General features: G+C 32.9%; 1 protein-coding gene across 1 annotated transcript in view; it reads left to right on the top strand.

Moving 5' to 3' along the window:
• The window catches only part of ANKRD31 (ankyrin repeat domain 31), a 55583-nt gene that overhangs the window by 3825 nt on the left and 33412 nt on the right, over positions 1 to 18346 (top strand). The window contains exons 2-6 of the mRNA XM_087927175.1: positions 1337 to 1584; positions 1821 to 1948; positions 3794 to 3937; positions 4427 to 4569; positions 16231 to 16375. Coding sequence (XP_087783301.1) covers positions 1337 to 1584; positions 1821 to 1948; positions 3794 to 3937; positions 4427 to 4569; positions 16231 to 16375 — 808 coding nt within the window. The remainder of the gene's footprint in view (positions 1 to 1336; positions 1585 to 1820; positions 1949 to 3793; positions 3938 to 4426; positions 4570 to 16230; positions 16376 to 18346) is intronic.

The following is an 18346-nucleotide window of genomic DNA, read 5'->3' as shown; positions in this document are numbered from 1 at the left end:
TTCAGAATGTTATTGACTATTGCCTTCTAGGGCTTGCTCCATCTTGGAGATGTGATCCAGAGCAAAAGAATATGTAGCTTACCCAGTGCTGCTCAGGGTGCATAAATACAAACACAAAAAGGTGCAAAAGAGGGGAGAACAGGCACATGCAAACAATTGCAACATGTTAACTTTGTTATGCAGAAAATTATACCTCTTATGACTGCTGTTGGTAAAAAGATTAGAAAGAATTCCAAAATCTTCTTATTTTTTCTACGGTATGTTTTTTTTCCCAATGAAGAAAAATACCTTGAAACATCTGCTGAAACATTAGTTTTCAATTTGCAGCATATGTACCATAACTACTCAAACTCAGATGTAGTTGAGATGGTTGTAGAAATTTTAGTTAAATCTTTTGACTTTAGTGTGAATGATTAATATAATAGCAGTATTGTATGTCTTACAAAAGTTCATACTCTGTAATTACTGGGGCCCAGGTTCTTCAATTGAGTAATGGTGAGGGTTAAAACATAAAAGGTTAAGAATTACTTTGCTGAACTATGACTTGCAACATAACTTTAATGGAGATTTCCTCTAGCTTGGATTTTGTTTAGAGAATGAGGAAGAATGGTAACAGCAAAGGGTCCCCTAAATGCTGTTACTGACATAACTTACAAATGTGAAGTTAATAACTGGTTTTGTAAGGTTTCTAAGCAAAGTTATGCTCCATAAAATTGTTTTAAAAACTGGACAAACTAGTTGATTATGTTACTTTCCTTAAATGGGTCAAGAAAATTGACATGTCATTTTGCTGGAATACATTTTTGGCAACTAGGAATATGTAGCTATTGAAATCTGATCCGGGATGAGCAGCTTCTTTAGTATGGCACTGACAGGAACAATGGATGTATCTACATTAAATCTTACTTTCTTTTCCTTTGTGGGTCCAAATAGCTACGTTTTCCTATTAATAATATAGTCAAAATGAAAAAACATTAAGACATTTCACAAATACCACTGTGATAACACATTTGCTTGGGTCAGTTTTTGTAAATTGTAGTTAAATGAATTTAAATGCATGGATGAGTTTCTAGAAGAAATTTGTTTTGTAAACCTTTAGAATCGACTTTAATGGCATCATAATCTATGTTCCTAAGACTGAAAATGTTGTATATAACTGCAAAAAAGATAGCTATTCAACTAGCTGCATATGTAAAGTTGTTTTCCTTACCAATTATCAGGTTTATTTTTTTAAAATCCTTTATTTTTAAAGCTACAGAAAAAATAATGATTAGAAGTGTCAATATTTTAAACTCTTACAAATATTTTGAAACATTTTGCAATTTATTTTTCATAGATCGACTATGAACAATGTATGCATCCATTGTGCCATCCAGATCCTCAAAAAACTGATTTTCCTGACAGACCATTTAAAAAAGGAAATTCCAGTTTAAAAGACATTCATTCCTGTGAGCATCTCTTTGAAGCAACTTCATATACATTAAAGAAATCAGAGCACCAAAGAAAGACCGTTGTGATAAATAATACAGATGCTACTTTTGAATGCCAACCATTTTTAGAAGGAATGCATCAGAAGATGCACAGGTATAATAATTGGTTAAATATTTGAATAAAGTATCATTAAGTATTTTTTACCTTGGCGAATTTTATTTTTACATATCCAGTTTAGGGTACTTAAATGTACAATTCCAGTTTAAAATTTAGACAAGTTTAAACCTTATCCTTGGTGATAAAATTTCCATTTTAGTTAATTACAAGAAAAAGTTTTGTGGCGCTTTCAAAATATGTTTTGTAATTTCAAACCATTTATTTGTCGGCAGATTTAATGATAGAGATAAAGAATATGAATCTTTGCAACTGGGAATTTGCACATACCATTGCTCATCTTCAGATGCAAATACCAAAATTGAGCAAGTAAGGAAGAGCCAGAGGATTGCCAAGAAAACCAGTAAGTATTGTTTTTGATGGTCTGTTTACAGCTAGAAGGCAATTTACTTTTTAAAATATGTTACTGTAGCAAAGTGTATGAGTTCATATTACAATGTACAACTTTGTATTAAAATGTGAATATTTTTTAAAGTTTGCATTGTTTTGGAGGAAATGGTTTCAATTAAAAGTAGAATTTCATTGAGACAAAGGAAGATTTATTTTTTTCAGACTCAGATGCAAAAGCAATCAGCATAAATACTTTCAGATTATGGTGTACTTTGATATGTCATCTTCCATCAAATCTGAATGGTAAATTCTCATCATCTGCATTTAATCCCTATTTATCCAAGGACATACAAGACTGATCTAGATAATTTGTATGATTAGATAAAAAGTTTAGTAGTGGGAATGTGGCCCACTATAGACATACTTGTAGTTGTGATCTGAGAATCGTACATCCCACTCCAACATATATACACACACATACACACATATATATATATATATATCGAAATACCACTCACGCATCATCACAAAATCTCCAAAACTATAAAGCCTACAAACTTGAAATTTAGCATGTATGTTCCTCTTGGCTTCTAGGTGTTCACTAAGAAAGAAATTTTTCGAAATGACCATCAGAGCATTAGTATCTTGTATATTATTATTAACACCTTCTGATGCTAAGGAGTTCTACTCCCCTTCCCCACCTGAAAAGAAATCTGTTCTAAATGCAAAACACAAGCAGAGAAGGGGAGTTTCAGTTTTAGTTTCACAGAACCAAGCAGCTTTAGTACAGAACAGTTGAGCTAAGCCATGCCCAGTCTCCTTGCTGTCTCCTTGCTCACACAGCAAATACTGTTTCAGTTTCCAAACAGCCCTCAACTGTAGCCAGATGGATAATGATGGATGCTGGTAGGCAGAGGCAGAATTTTTCCCCTAATTTTCCTCCCCCAAAACTAAGCCCAACCACATAGTTTTGTAGCAAAGTACGGAGATATATATAATCATTTTCAAATCGTTTTCCCTCAAATCTGAATGGTAAATTGTCATATGGCAAATATTAAGATATTTTTTAAATTTATTTTAAATAATTAAATTGAATTGTTAAATTGTTCCATAGTGAGTTGACTGTGGTTAATTGTCCTGTGGCAAATTGACTGTGGCAAGTTGTCCCATTCATCTTCAGGGATACATTCCTTTGGGGAGTTAAAAACACAGCATTACCAAAAGTTTTTTCATCTCAACCACCATATTCCTCTGTTCTTTTGTAGGCTTCACTTAGCATATTATCAGATATATGAATGACATCAGTTGATACTTTATTTAATATATGTCCTTTTAACCTTATATACTACTATATATAACTTTATGTATTAATAACTACTCTGTGACAAGTAATCAAATGAATAGTTTTAATTCTTACAGATGCAAAGTCAGTAACTCTTGATGTTATCCAATAGAGTTCTTCCATAAGATGTTTTGGAAACAAAATATAAAATCATGAAAAATATGGCAGGTTGCAAATAGAAAACCATTTTGTTTGTTTCTCCTTTAAAATGTATTAAGGAGGCAAGGTGATTGCACAATAGAAGTTTTATTTGGAAGTACAACAATCTCTACTGAGAGACATGAATTGTGCTACTTAACCATGTATGCAAATGTAAAATGTCAATTACATTTCTTGTTACAGTTTGCATAACAAATTAGAAGCAGGAGAACTGTTACATCTTTACACATTACTAAAACAAAAACACACAACAATTCATGCCATTTAATGCCATTAAAATTTTTTCATTTGTTCCAATTTTATTTTACTTCTTAGGAAAGCAGACTATTTTTAATTATTACTCCAATGATTCCTCAGGTAATTACACTTCACTGTCTGTAATCAACAGAAGAGATGCTTTTGGTCAGACATTGTTGCATAGAGCTGCTACAGAAAATGACTTAGATGGTGTGTGTGCAATGATAAAAGCTGGTGCAAATGTTAATGCCCAGGACTATGCAGGTAAGTACAATATCCAACATAAATTTAGTTTTATAAAAATTACAGAATCAGTATTATTAAACTGAAAGTTCACATTTTTTATGATTTTATTTTGTCCAGTGAAACTAGTGTTCAGCTTCAAACTGGAATGATAGTTTCTTTAGATGTAACTTTCATGCAAGACTTTAAACGTTACTATAAGAGAAAACAGAATATAGATAGACAAACAGCAGATTGTGTTCTCCCTATAATACATTCTGATGTATTTTGGAATAAATGGGAGTATCTTGCTTTTTTTCAAAAAAGAATGAGCAAGTTGAATGGCTGAGTAAAACTTGATTTTCATAACAATACTTAAATGAGTCTAATGTTAAGCAGACTTTTTTTGAAATTGATGGGAATTTAGTATATAAATTGTATTGAAATGGAAAGTAAGTCTGTAGAAAATAATTATACAATAATGACTTTGGTCCACTTAGAAAAATAATAATGTATTTTTCACTTCTATAGGTTGGACTCCGTTACATGAGTCCAGTTTGGCTGGTTGGTTTGAAATATCAAATGAACTTTTAAAAGCAGGAGCTGATGTTAATTGTAAAGGATATGAGCATGTAACACCATTACACGATGCTGTTAAAGAAGATCACTACAAGGTATAACTTCTATCCCTGAAAGTATTCTATAAAATGTTTTGCATGATGCTTCGGCACGTCACATTGCATGTTTCCTTACCTGTGCTTACAGTAATTAAAAACTAACATAAGTTGAGTTGATATTCCCAGGAAACATATATTTCTCTCTGCCATAGGATTCAGCTTTTAATTTGCAGGAACTTAAAAATACATCATTTTCTAGGCTTCCCTATTGTACTAAGTGGAAATGCAGCACACAGTGATGTCTCTGTGGCTGCTGCATTATATTTTGGAAATGGACTGTGTTTCGGTCCAAGTAATAGATGTCTTAATGATCTTTTTTCAGTGAGATTAGAGGTTGTGTTGTAAAGCAAAGAAAGGAACTGCAATCTGTGATTGCAGTATCCTAACTGAAGAAGAGATCATCTCTTCAACTATCAACTAGGTTGAGTCTGTAAAATATGTTGTTAAGCCATACTAGCTAGATTAGTTATGACTGTCTAATACTATAAAGAAGCTTCATTTTCTTCAGTTTTGAATTATTCTTTGCACCAATTTTGGGAATGATAATGCAGGAAGCCTAAGTTCTCTTGTGCAGTACATACATCTGCTCCAAGACTTGTTACAAGTTCTGTTGCAATGTATTCCTTTCCTATATGAGAGTAACTATTCAGCAGGGGGCACTGTAACATTTCCAAATCTGTATTCCTGAGCATGCCTTTTTTTTTGCCTCCAAATAATTAGCAAATTTTGCTTTAATCTACTTCTAGTTACTTGACAGTTAATTAAAATATGTATGTAGATACATATTCCATAAATGTGGACATTCTGAACAGTTTTCTTATTAATCATCTGACTTACTGATTTATGAAGTGATTTTCTTCTAAAAATAATTAATTCTTCTCACTACTCATTGCTAGTGACTACTAGTCACTAGTTAATCCTAAAGTAATTCATTGTTTTCATCTTGCCTGGTCCCTACATGCTTGTACTTGACTTTTTACATATAGTATTAATGATACAACTCAACTTTTGATTTTTAATGTTTTGCAAAAGTATTGCAACGTAGTCAAAAGGCAGTACTTATCACATCTCTTTTATAAACTAAGTGTTTTTCATTTGCTGTGCCCCTAAATATATATTCAATCCTGAATATATTTCAGGATTGAATTCTAAATCTACCTACTTCACTTAATGAGTTATCTTCTAGGCAGACTTGGATATATTTGATACTTTTCTTCTGGATAGCTCTTTTTTTAATATAATGACAATGGTTAAGATACCATATGGATATTTACCACATCATAAAGCTATAAAATAAAACACAAATTATATTTGCTAATTTATCATGTTCTGTCTGCAGATTCAAGGTTAGGATAACTTCGTTTTCATGGGTTTATTGGTAGGATATTTTTCCTATTCAGTGTTTTCACCTGCAGCTGCTTCTGTTATCTTTTGTTCATAGAACTGGAGGCTTGGAAAAGGTGTCAACTGAATATAACTCAGTTCTTCATTAATGAGGTTTACCATGCTGACATTATTTTTCAATCAAATGGGAACTGAAAAAAAAGTAGCACTGCCATCTAGAGGCTTAGATATATTGTTTCTTTTTTCTTCTATTTGTTTATGTATTTGTGCTATACTCAAGGACTCTGAGCTTTGCACTGGAAAAGATAGTGGGATGAGCATGGCAGATTGTTTACACAGGTGCCCACCTGTGAAACTATTGATAACTAGAGTCTGGAGTTGAAGTTGAAAGAAAGAAGATTGAAGTGACCTTGAAAATACTGGATCTAAAACTTTGAGTTGACTTATTAAAGAGCCTTGGATACTTAGTGGCAGTGACTGGCTTTACATTAGAACTGTTTGTTATTTTTCACTTCCTTTTTTACTCCCACTCCAGTTGGATTTTTATATTTGGATTTCAACCTTTTACTCCAGGAACTAGAATGTAATTTTTTTATTCTTTTTGCTCTCTTCCTTTTCTCTTTCTTACTAAGAGAAATAATTGGATTAAGATATACAAGTGCCTGAAGATTTTTTTTTCTCTTTTTATATTTTTGGAGTGGCAATTGCCTGCCTGTGCTCTTTTTTTTCTTTTTTTTAAAAAATAAAGTTTTATTGAGTTTTAACAAAACAAATAAAACATCTTATTTGAATACAGCATGGTTCCGGGTTATCACATTTCCATACAGACACAATTTCATATGCATATTCATCTTATATATTCAGCTTCATATCTTATTACTCTTTTTCCAACTTCTCGCTATTTGTCCCTTTATTTCTCTTAATTTTATTTTATGATTATCTTATTTTCTTCTTATTTAATTGTATTTCTTTTACCTAAATTTCTATATCTTTTTATTCATTACACTTATACTTTCGTCTGTCTTGTTTACAATTTCAGTATGTTCTCTTCCAATATTCTTAAAAAGCAAAATTTCCTCTATAATTGCCAATCGGAGTGCAACACCTTTAAGTCTTATTGTTATTATCATATGAAATTTCATTAAACATTAAATTTAAGTATTCTAAAATTATAACATTCAAATTTCTAATATCTATTTTATATCATGTAAATCTAATCATTCAGACTCTGCTTGGTACTTCCCCTTAAAAATGTAAAAAGAAAAGTTCTAAAAACATAGCAAAGACAATATATATATAAAAACATTAGTGAACAAAATAATTATTCAAATTCATTCTGGTACTGGTATGAGCCTTGTAAATCTTTCATGTTTCTTTTCAATATTTATCAATCTTTGAGAACAGTTGAAATGTTTCCCTCCCTTCTTCATTATTACTTAACTGTTAATAAGCATACCATTGAATAGTCATACAATTTTATCTTATTAGTTATTTACTATTAATAAGCAAAATAATTATTCAAATTCATTTTAGAACGTATAAATTTCCTTGTAAATCTTTCACATTTCTTTTCAATATTTTATCAATCTTTAGAAACAATTACGATGTTTCCCTCTCTTCTTTATTATTGCATTAACTATAAATAAACATACCATTACATAACAATACAATTTTATCTCATAGATTTTTTACTTATTTCATTTCTAACTCATTACAGTATTCTACTGTCACAACACTACCTTTTGTACCTTTGCAAAATCCTCACTTTTAACTTAATTTAGCCATTGTCTCTGTGTTTTCTAGCTGAGCAAATACCTTTAATCCTAGTACGTTTCCCCTTTTTCTTTTTTCCTGTTTTTGTCCCTCATAAGTTCTTTCCCTTTCTATCTCCCCCCCCCCTTTTTTTCTCATCCCTTTTTTTATACCCTTCTCTCTCTAATTTTCTCTTCTGTGGTTTTCTTTCTGCTTGTTCTTGCTGTTATACTTCCTTTTCAGGCTATTTTTCTTTTTGGCTGTTCCCTTTGATCTCAAACTTATAATTCCTTTCCCCCTTTTCCCCCTTATTACCATACTTTGCATTATTTGATCGTCGAAAATGGCTTCTTCTTTGTCCTGCCCTTCTTCTTGCTCTTGAAGCTTTTTCTTTTCATAGTTCAGGATCTCCATTTCAAGAAATTCAAATACGAAGCCAAAGGATCTTCCTCCCCTTTCTGCATCTTTCTGTTTTTTAAGACTCATATTCAATTCCTTCAGGAGTAATGCTTTAAACACTTTTGAACAACCACCCGATTGACTTTAAGTAAAAACAGAAAAAGAAAGAAAAAACCAGTGCCAAAAACTTTTTTTTATATCACCAAATGATCCCAGACTGAGAAAAAAACTTCTTGTTTCTTTCCTTTACTTTTCCTTTCCGTGGATTACTATATCTTTTAATAAGGTTTCAGTTACAAAGTATCCTTGGGAGCCTTTTCAAAGTTTCTCTGTTAATCTTTATTTTTTCAGGTGGTACTCCATTTTTTCATTATTCCAAGTTCCACTCTTCTGCCTCCACTTTTCTACTTTTTAGGGCTTTAAAATGACCAAAGAAAAAATCTTTATTCTCCTTTGACACTTAAATTTCAGCTTAAAGTTGCCTATTAGTGTCAAAATAAATTAATATAGATTTCTTTCCATACCATTTGCAATTGTCAATATAAAGGTTAAAAAAGGGTTTTTAACCTCCTTTTCTCTCTTCTTTGCCACTTAAAGATCTTCTTTCAGAAGTATCCCTCTAGATACTTTTAGATTCAGGGTACCTTGCTTAGATGTTCTCTGTTGTTTAGCCCGGTCTGTCCTGTTTTCCTCTTTGTCTTCCTTCTGCACAATCTAATCCAGTCGGGTTCTTCTTTGAGGTGGCCATTTCTGATCACCGCTGCAACCGCCTTCGGAAAAGGGAGCTTAGACCAGCCAAGGAGGAGAGATGCGGTTCCCCTCCACTCAGCTAGCAATCTCCCCCCTCTTCACCACCTCTACGGGGTGGCTTCAGCCCCGAATCCAAAGGATTGGGGCGCTCCAGCGGTGAGTGCAGATCGAAACCGCACACGATCGCGGACTTTGGTCTGTTGCTGAAGAAACCCAAACCAGAAGTCCTGCTCTTTTTTTTTCTTTTTCCTTTTCTCTTTTTTCTCTTTCTTTCTTTACAGATAACTACTACAAGATGAGCAGAAAGACAACAGCCCCAGCTTCCTCAATACCAATAGCCTCTTCACCATCTGGAGGACAACGGTCAATACAGACAATCCTACAACAGGAGAAAGAGAAGGAGGTGACATTACAGATGATTATGCAAGGAATTCCAAAGATTGAAAAGAGAATGGAGAATATAGAGCAAAGAACTGAAAAGTCAGAGGAGAAAGCAGAAAATATTCAACAGATGATAATGAAATATGAAGACAGATTTTAAAAAATTGAAGAAGATATACAAAGGGATAAGAAAATTGGAGATATTGATACTCGATTGAGCGATGTTGAGAAGGGCAGGTGTGAACCATTAGGATGGGAAATTGATAGATCAGAATTCTACTTAAGATTTCAAAATGTAGAAGAAGGAAAAGGTGAAAATCTTGCTGAAATAATGACATAAATACCGGCAGCAGCGTTAGAGATAACCAAAGAGAAAATGATGGATGGGATGAATGAAATCTTCCGGATCTATACAAGATATTCAATGAGAAACAGACTACCAAGAAAACTCCATATCAGATTTACTAAAAAGATCATCAAGGCACAGATACTGCAGGTAGCAAGAGAGAAAATATTAAAGTATAAAGACAAATTGTGGTGCTTGAACAGGTACCAAGAAGAGTAAGAGAGATGAGAAGAGAATACTTATTTTTGACCAAAGGGTTACTTAAAAGAAGAGTAGACTACAGATGGTTGATGCCAGAAGGACTCTTGTTCACCTGGCAGGAACAAAGACACAGAATTGACACAGTTGAAAAAGCTGAGTTATTCTACTTAGACTATCTTAGAGGAAAGGAGGAAGAAGCAAGAAAGGGAGAGTCATTAATTGAATTCCAGGAGGAGTATATAGAAGGAGTATATAGCAGTAATTGAAAAAGAAAAAGAGGAAGGTGCAGTAGGTCGTGAACCCAGAGAGCAACGAGAATTAAGACCTACTAGAGCAATAACCCCCCCCTCAAAGCATAACATGGATGGAAGAAAATTGATTACGATTAACATAAATGGACTTAATTTGGCTACTAAAAGAAGGAAAGTATTTCACAAACTAGAGAAATGAAAATTAATTTGCTTACAAGAAGTACACATCAAAAAACAACAAGAATATATATTGAAACAAAAAAAATAGGGAAATTATTTACATTGCTGGCACAATCTAAAAAGGGGTGTGTGGTATTGTACATTAAAGATGCAATCTTGGCAGAACTAATTTACACAGAGACGACAGAAGGATTTTGATGATGGAAATAATGGACAATAATGTTAAAACACTTTTAATTGCAATTTATGCTCTGAATGATAATTAAGAATTTTACAGGAAATTACATATGAAAATCATTGAACAGGATTATGTTAATATTTGTATGATGGGAAATCTTAATGGAATAATTAATGATCGGTTGGACTATAAAACACAAAAATTAACAAAGAAAGCTAGAGAGATACTACCAAAATCTTTCTTTTGAATAATAGAAGAATTTAACTTAAAAGATGCATGGAGAGAGAGAAATGTGGAAAGCAAGCAATACACTTTTTACTCAAACAGGTATGCATCATGGTCTAGAATAGACATGATATGAAAGTCAGCAGAATTACTGGCTAATATATGAGAGATTGAAATAGAAACAAGCACCTGGGCAGACCATAATCCTGTGACAGTTATTTGGAAAAGATATAAGAGGAGATCTAGATGGACTCTAAATAACACAATATTAAAATAAAAAGATTTTAAACAGAAAATAGAGAAAGAACTTGCTTTCTTTTTTAAAAAAAATAGAAAAGAGGATACATCTTTACAGAATCTCTGGGACACGATGAAGGCCTGCACAAGAGGCTTGATAATAGACTATACAAGGAAAAGAAATATAAAACAGAAAAAGACTTTCAAAACATTGGAGGATGATTATAAAAGATTGGAAAAAGATCTACAGAAGTTCCCGCAAAAAAAAGACATTAAAAATAAAATAATTAAACATAAAATGGGACTAATGGAAAAAGAGGAACTAGCACAAAAATTAATTTAAAATGCTAAACAGAATTACTTTGAAGATGCAAATAAACCAGGCAGATGGCTAGCCTATAAATTGAGAAAGGAGAGAGAATCAAGAAGGATTAGCCAACTAATCCTAAATGAAGAAGGACATACATGTTATGGAAATAAGGAGAAGAAAAAAATTATACAAGATTACTATTGGAAATTATATTTTCAAGAGAATATTCAAGAAGAAAAAGTTAAACAATATTTACAGAAAGCGAACTTACCCCATATACCTAAAGACATTGAAACAATGCTAGAAAGGAATATAATGATGATGGAATTAATAAAAGCCTTAAAAAAGCAGAATGTTGGAAAAGCACCCGGTCCAGTGGTTTGTCAGTGGAATTTTACAAGACTTTCCAGGAAATATTGAATCTTCACCTGTTAGAAGTCATGAACGAAGTTATGCTAAAGAAAAGAATACCCAAAACATGGACAGAAGCATATATTACACTTATACCGAAGGCGGATGCAAACCTGCAGCAAGTTAAAAATTATAGACCCATATCCGTATTAAATTCAGACTATAAAATCTTTGCTTCAACTTTGGCAGAAAGACTAAAAAGATATTTAAATAGCTTTATCCATATTGATCAAAATGGATTTCCGCCAAAGAGACAAATCAAAGTGAGAATTATTCTGGATATTCCGGAATACTATGAGGTGCATCCTGAAAAGCAAATGGCCTTGATGTTCCTAGATGCACAAAAAGCCTTTGACAATGTGAGCTGGCGATTCATTTTATTTTAATTGATGCAAATGGGCTTTGGTAAAAAATTTATCCAAGCCATTGAAACGATATACCATGAACAAACTGCAAAGCTTATGGTAAATGGAGAACTAACAGAATCTATAGATATAAGAAAAGGGACAAGGCAAGGTTGTCCGCTGCCACCTCTGCTGTTTGTGTTAACACTGGAAGTGTTGAATAGGAACATTAGAGAAGAAAAAGAAATAAAAGGAATGAAAATCAAAAAGGAAGAGTATAAATTGCAAGCCTTTGCAGATGACCTGGTATTTATATTAGAAGATCCATTGGAAACAGCACCTAAACTAATAGAAAAAATAGAAGAACATGGAAAAGTAGCAGGTTTGAAAATAAATAAAGATAAAACAAAGATATTAACAAAGAATATGTTAGTAAGAAGAAAGAAAGAGCTGGAAGAAATTTTAGAAATACAGGTCACAAACAAGATTAAGTATTTAGGGATATAAATTACACCAAGATGTAGCACACTGAAGGAGGACAATTATCTTAAATTCAAGCAGCAGATTGCGACAGATTTAACAAAATGGGAAAATTTACAATTATTGATTGGGAGAAAATCTACAATTAAGATGAATGTATCACCTGGAATTTTATATCTTTTCCAGACAGTTCTAATTCGATTAGGGAAAGAGTTTTTTGAAGACTTAAATAGAATTGTGCCAAAATATATTTGGCGGGGTAAAAAAGCAAGAATAAAACTAAAATTGTTACAGGATGCAAGAATAAGAGGAGGGTTTGCTTTGCCCAGTTGGGAGTTGTATTACCAGGCGACAAGTTTGATGTGGGTAAAGAAATGGATAACATTAAGAAGCAGTAGACTATTATAACTTTAGAAAATATGATGGATAAAATATTTATTGTAATGCAGTGGGATGTTTGTTAATAAATAAATGAATTAAAATGATTGAGAGAATTAAAAGGGAACATTTTTAATTATTACTAATGATTTATAAAAATATAAGTGAGAAATATGGGGAAAAAAGAATTAACTATGGAAAGTTTATGTGTTCCCAAGGAAGTATGATATTCAATTGAAAAGAAATGTTAAAGATGTTAAGATTTTAATGCATATTAATGATAGAATTGAATTGGAATGTAATGTGTTTTATTTACATATATATATAATTTTTTCTTTTTAAGAATATAGTGTCTATTTTAAGAATGTACCAAGCAGAATTTGATTGGAAGTTATGTATTATATTGAATGCTATCATCTTAAAGCTTTACACTGAAGCTTAAATAAGAGCTTGAATGGATAAAATTAAAAGATGTAAAGGTGTCATACTCTTAATTGGTAACTACAGGGAAAAATTTGCTTAATAAAAAAAGATAATGTGAAATTGTAACAGGACAGACAAAAGTATAAATATAATGATTTGAATTGAGATAATTAAAACAAAGTTGAGAAAATTAAAAGAGGGGAAAAATTCTGTAGAAAATATAAAATGGTAATAAGATATGGAATAGAATATAAAAATGAGCATGAAATTGAGTTTTGTGTCTGTATGAAGAAGTGATAACCTGGGACCATGCTATTTTCAAAAAGATGTTTTATTTGTATTTTGTTTTTGTGAAAACCCAAATAAAAATTTCAAAAAAAAAAAAGCAGTAAACTATTGACTTTAGAAGGGTATGACTTGCTTTCCTTTGGTACAAGGGAACTAAAACACAGGGGTATTTTAGAAGACATTACATTCGAGAGGCATTGTTTTTGAATTGGAAGAAGATAAAAAGACAACACTATTTAAAAATTCCATTATAGATATCTACTATTGAAGCTTTTTCTTATCCAATAATATATAAAAAGGAACAAACAGATATGGTGAGATATTGAATGAAAAGGGTGAACTTAAATCTATGCAAGAGTTGGAAGAAAAAGGTGTAAAAATGACCTGGTTTTCATATTTGCAAATACAATCTAGATTTGACAAAGATACTAAAACAAGGTATTTATGCTAAAATTTTGGATACGGGATTGATTTAGAAAAATGGCAAAAATTGTGGTCTCAGAATTATAAAATGACAATGTCAACTGCATATAAAGAAAATTTGTATAAGATGTTTTACAGTTGGCATCTACCCCCGACGAGACTTGCGAGAAAGTTTAAGAATAAATCAGATAAACGTTGGAAATGTCATCAGATACCTGGTTCATATTACCATATGTGGTGGACATGCTCGGATGCAAAGAAATATTATACTAAAATCCACACATGGTTGAAAAAAAATGATAAAACAACATATAGACTTTAAACCAGAGATCTTTTTGTTGGGAATTATACCGGAAATATACAACAGAGTTGAAATATTTGATTGTAAACGTTTTAACAGCAGCTAGAATTGTATTTGCTAAGAATTGGAAAAATGATAAAATACCTATGCAGGAGGAAGTTATTAAGAAAATTATGGACTGTGCTGAAATGAGCAAATTGACATTTGAAATTAGAGAACAAGAAGATAAACAATTTTATATGATATGGGATTTCTTTTATCAATGGTTGGATAAAAAGACATGGTAATGTAATAGACTAGATAATTTTTTAATAGAAGTTTAGTAGATACAATATAAACATATATAACCATTGGATGAAAGTATAATATAAATTTTGAAACAGAATTTGGAATATCTTGTATAAAATGATGGAATAAACAGTTTAGTCATGGATGATTAATAACTGATAAATATATAAACATATGCTAGTTTGACAATGTGAAAATTGATATAAACTAGGAGTAATGACTACCAAAGGATAGCACAAACGATTTGTAACCAACTGACACACTGTATGTATATAAAATGGAAGATGGCTTTTATGTTTTGTTTGTATATGTTTGTCTTAAAAAATAAAACCGTGTGTATGTATGTATGTATGTATGTATATATATGTATGTATATATATATATATATATATATATATATATATATATATATATATATATATTCTTAAGTTTTCACGGATACTTACATGTATGGTATTCAGCTTTATTCAGGTATTTTCCCACGTCATTCTAGTTGTGCTTTTAAAGTTGTAGCAACTTTTCGGCAGAATCTCATCTGCCATCATCAGGCTTTTGTATTGTGTTCATCTGTGAGTCAGACTGTCACAGCCGTTTCAGTTTTAAACTTGGGGCTAGCCTACTGCTGTGCCAGAATGGTTTTTTTCTTCATCCTGATTGGTTGGGAGTCTTGGTCTGGGTTTATTGGTCTTGGAGTTTGCTGTGTTCTGCTTGATTGGTGTTTCTAATATCTTCCGTCTGTTTTGTGGCTTTTTTTTGTCTTGATTGGCTGGCAACATTGTGTTTCTATATTGGAAGCTTTTAGTGCGGCTTGGCTCCGAGTAAATGGACGACTATCATTTATTAGGAAGCTAGGTTTCATCTGGGTGCCTGGTTGGGTGTGTTTGAGCTGGAGGTATCGGGGGAGTCTGTTTGTGCCCGGTTGTTTGCCTGGCTTGTGGTGTGGAGAGTTTTTTTGTTTGTGAGTGCAGGCTTCCAAATAATTGACAGTCTGGTGGAATCATCTCTTCTATTCATGCTTTCAGGTCTTTTTTCAATCTCTATGGCTTCTCTGATGATTCTGTGGCCGGGGTTTTCTATAGTGGCTAGGGTTTGGGTGCCATTGAAGTTGATGCTATGACCTGTGGTTTTCATGTGTTGGATTAGTGAGGAAGTGTGTTCCAGCTTTTTTACTGCATTTTTGTGTTCATCCAGGTGGGTACTTCAGGCTCAGCCTCAGTATTGTGCTGAGTCCCACTGTTCAGGGTGGTCTAGATGGACAGGGGAGATAATTTTTATTTATTTATTTTTCACATTTTTCAACCACCCATCTCCCTAAATGAATTGTTTCTCTTTTGTTCAGTGGGAGGTTGTGTGACACACCAGGAGAGTCGAGTTAGGCATTTTCTGAATTTTTGATGTGCCAAGTCCAAGTCATCACTGTCTTAGGAACCTAGCCAGAAACATTCTCTTTCCTTTTAAATGTATAATAATAATGATGCTGAATTCAAAGTATGCATTATACCATAGAAAATTTTCAAACAACGAACAAAACAATGTAATATCAGCTCAGCGCTCTTATTCCAGATTAGTCAATATGCAGTGTAATGGTTTATGCAGATCATCCTTGCTTACTTTACAAGTAGAAAATTACAATGCACAAAAAAGCATTTGCTTTTCTCTGCTAAGTTGTCATACATTTTTAAATTGAGTCTTAAGAGTGAAAATCTATATCATGAAAAAGGGAAAGAAGAACCATTGAAAACACTATAAGATTTGTATTTACCTCTAGGTGGCAGAATTATTGCTTTGGTATGGAGCTGACCCACTGTTCAAGAATGAAAGAGGAAAGAATGCCTTAGAAGAAGCTACTGACAAGCATATGAGGAAACTGGTGGAAAGTTATATAGCTCATTCTGATAAAAGATCAGCATCAGGTAGGAAAGTGCTAGTATAACGTTAACTCTTGTAATACACAATTGAAAAAGAAAGGTTTGAAAAATAAATATAAGTATGGATTTGTTCTAAAGTGATTTCCAAATAGAAACAAAATTCTTTTTTTTTTAATAAGGCAATCAGTTTAACCATCTCTACTTTTGTTCTTTTTGTGGGAAATAATATATATTTATGTTTATACTTATTAATATACTGTCATCATTTATATTAACAAAATTTACTAGTCTCAGGTTCTTTAACCTTAAAAGGGACAATTTTTTAAAATATCATTTTAGGATATTAATTTTAAGACTTTAAAATATTTCTAAAATCAATTGAACATAATTCAGTAACATTTTACAAACTGTAAGAATGACTCAAGCATTGTGTGTGTATGTGTGTATATAAACATTTTCCATTTATAAGCACAAGACTATATTAGAGCTTTCTTTCAATTACGTACTATATCAGACTTGTAAAAATCCATCCTAACTCCAATTAACTCATTTAAGTCATTCCCTTCAGGTTATCTTCATACAATAAAATCTTCTCTGTAATGTCTATCAAATCTATTTTTCTGAAAGAATTCTCTACCTTGTTGGTATCCATGAAGAGAAAGTCCCAAACTTGCCATCTTGAGAATTGTGTATTTCCTTGGAGCTCTTGTTTCAGTTGCGCTGAGAGGATTGTATTTAAACCATTGTCATGCTAAAGATTGGTGTCAGATTTGTATTCCAAAGATGTAGTTAAGTTCTTTACAACAATGATCCCCAGCCTGTGGGCCACGGCCCACTACCAGGCTGTGGCCTATTGGCCACTGGGCCACATGACTGGCTGGCCAGTGCGCACATGTATGTTCATGTACATCCCCCACTGGCACTACTGTCATTGCGTGATCACTGCTGTCGCCACAAGTGGCCCTATAGAAGCTGCGAGCGCTGCACGGCTGCGACCATCACTGCAATTGTTGTGCATGCGCTTGCAGCTCCATTCGACTGTGACTAGAAAGAAGCACTTTTAGCTTGTAAAGATAATAATCCCATAAAATGATTAAGAAATGAAAGGCACGACTTATTGTCAGTTTGAAAAATAAATTCCAGAACAGCTACTTCTCAACCACTCTCCAGCAGAACGGCTCATTAGTTGCTTCAATACACAGCTCCTGAGGCTTCCTGCAGATTTTCTTCTTTATATTTTTATTTCCCATTTTTCTCTCTCTTTTTATATATATATATATAGTATTCATTTGTATGTTTGTATTTTTAATACAAATATATTTTTTTTTAAAAAACTTACAACAGGTAATAACTGTTATGGTGTCCCTGTTGTCAAATATCAAAATTGCCAGCCAGCCTGTATTTATAACTCATAGAATCCTGTGGTCACATTCTCCCATTCTGTACAAACTGTCTTTACATCAATCCCGCCCCCCAGCTATCTCCCCTCATCTCCCCCCTTTTGTCCACCTTGCACAGTATGGCTGACATGAAGAGGCTGTTGAATTTTGCCACTTGTCAGCTAATTTTTTTTCTTCAGGCCTCTCTGATAGCAGCTGGCTTCAAGCTGCACATTAGGGGGCTCTGTTGGCCATACTGGGCAGGTCAACCCTGCCTCTCAATTCTGCCTTCCCCTCTAGTTGTAGAATGCTTCACTAGAAACCCTCAGCTGAGCACCATCTCCTAGTGCAGGCATGGCCCCTTATCACTGTTCAGAGAATACAAAATGGCAAGAGTGACCAATGGGTAGGGAGACTGTTCAGCTACTATTCCTAGTAAGATCTGACATCATTCTGTCTTGGCCATGGGATTGTGAGCTTAACCAGCCCTGCATAGTTAGTGCTATGGCTGCTCCATTATTTCCATTGTCAATGGAAATAATATCAAAGAAACAGTGGCATGATGGCCACCCTGACCAGAGTTCTTTACAGCATTACATCTTGTTCACCAATTGTAGCTATTGCTGATCACCAGTAT

Source organism: Pseudonaja textilis, chromosome 2 (assembly GCF_049901715.1).
Source record: "Pseudonaja textilis isolate UNSWEBS1 chromosome 2, rPseTex1.2, whole genome shotgun sequence".
Taxonomy (NCBI): Eukaryota; Metazoa; Chordata; class Lepidosauria; order Squamata; family Elapidae; genus Pseudonaja; species Pseudonaja textilis.
Note: the sequence above shows the minus strand (reverse complement) of the source record. Positions and strands in the feature narration are given on the sequence as shown.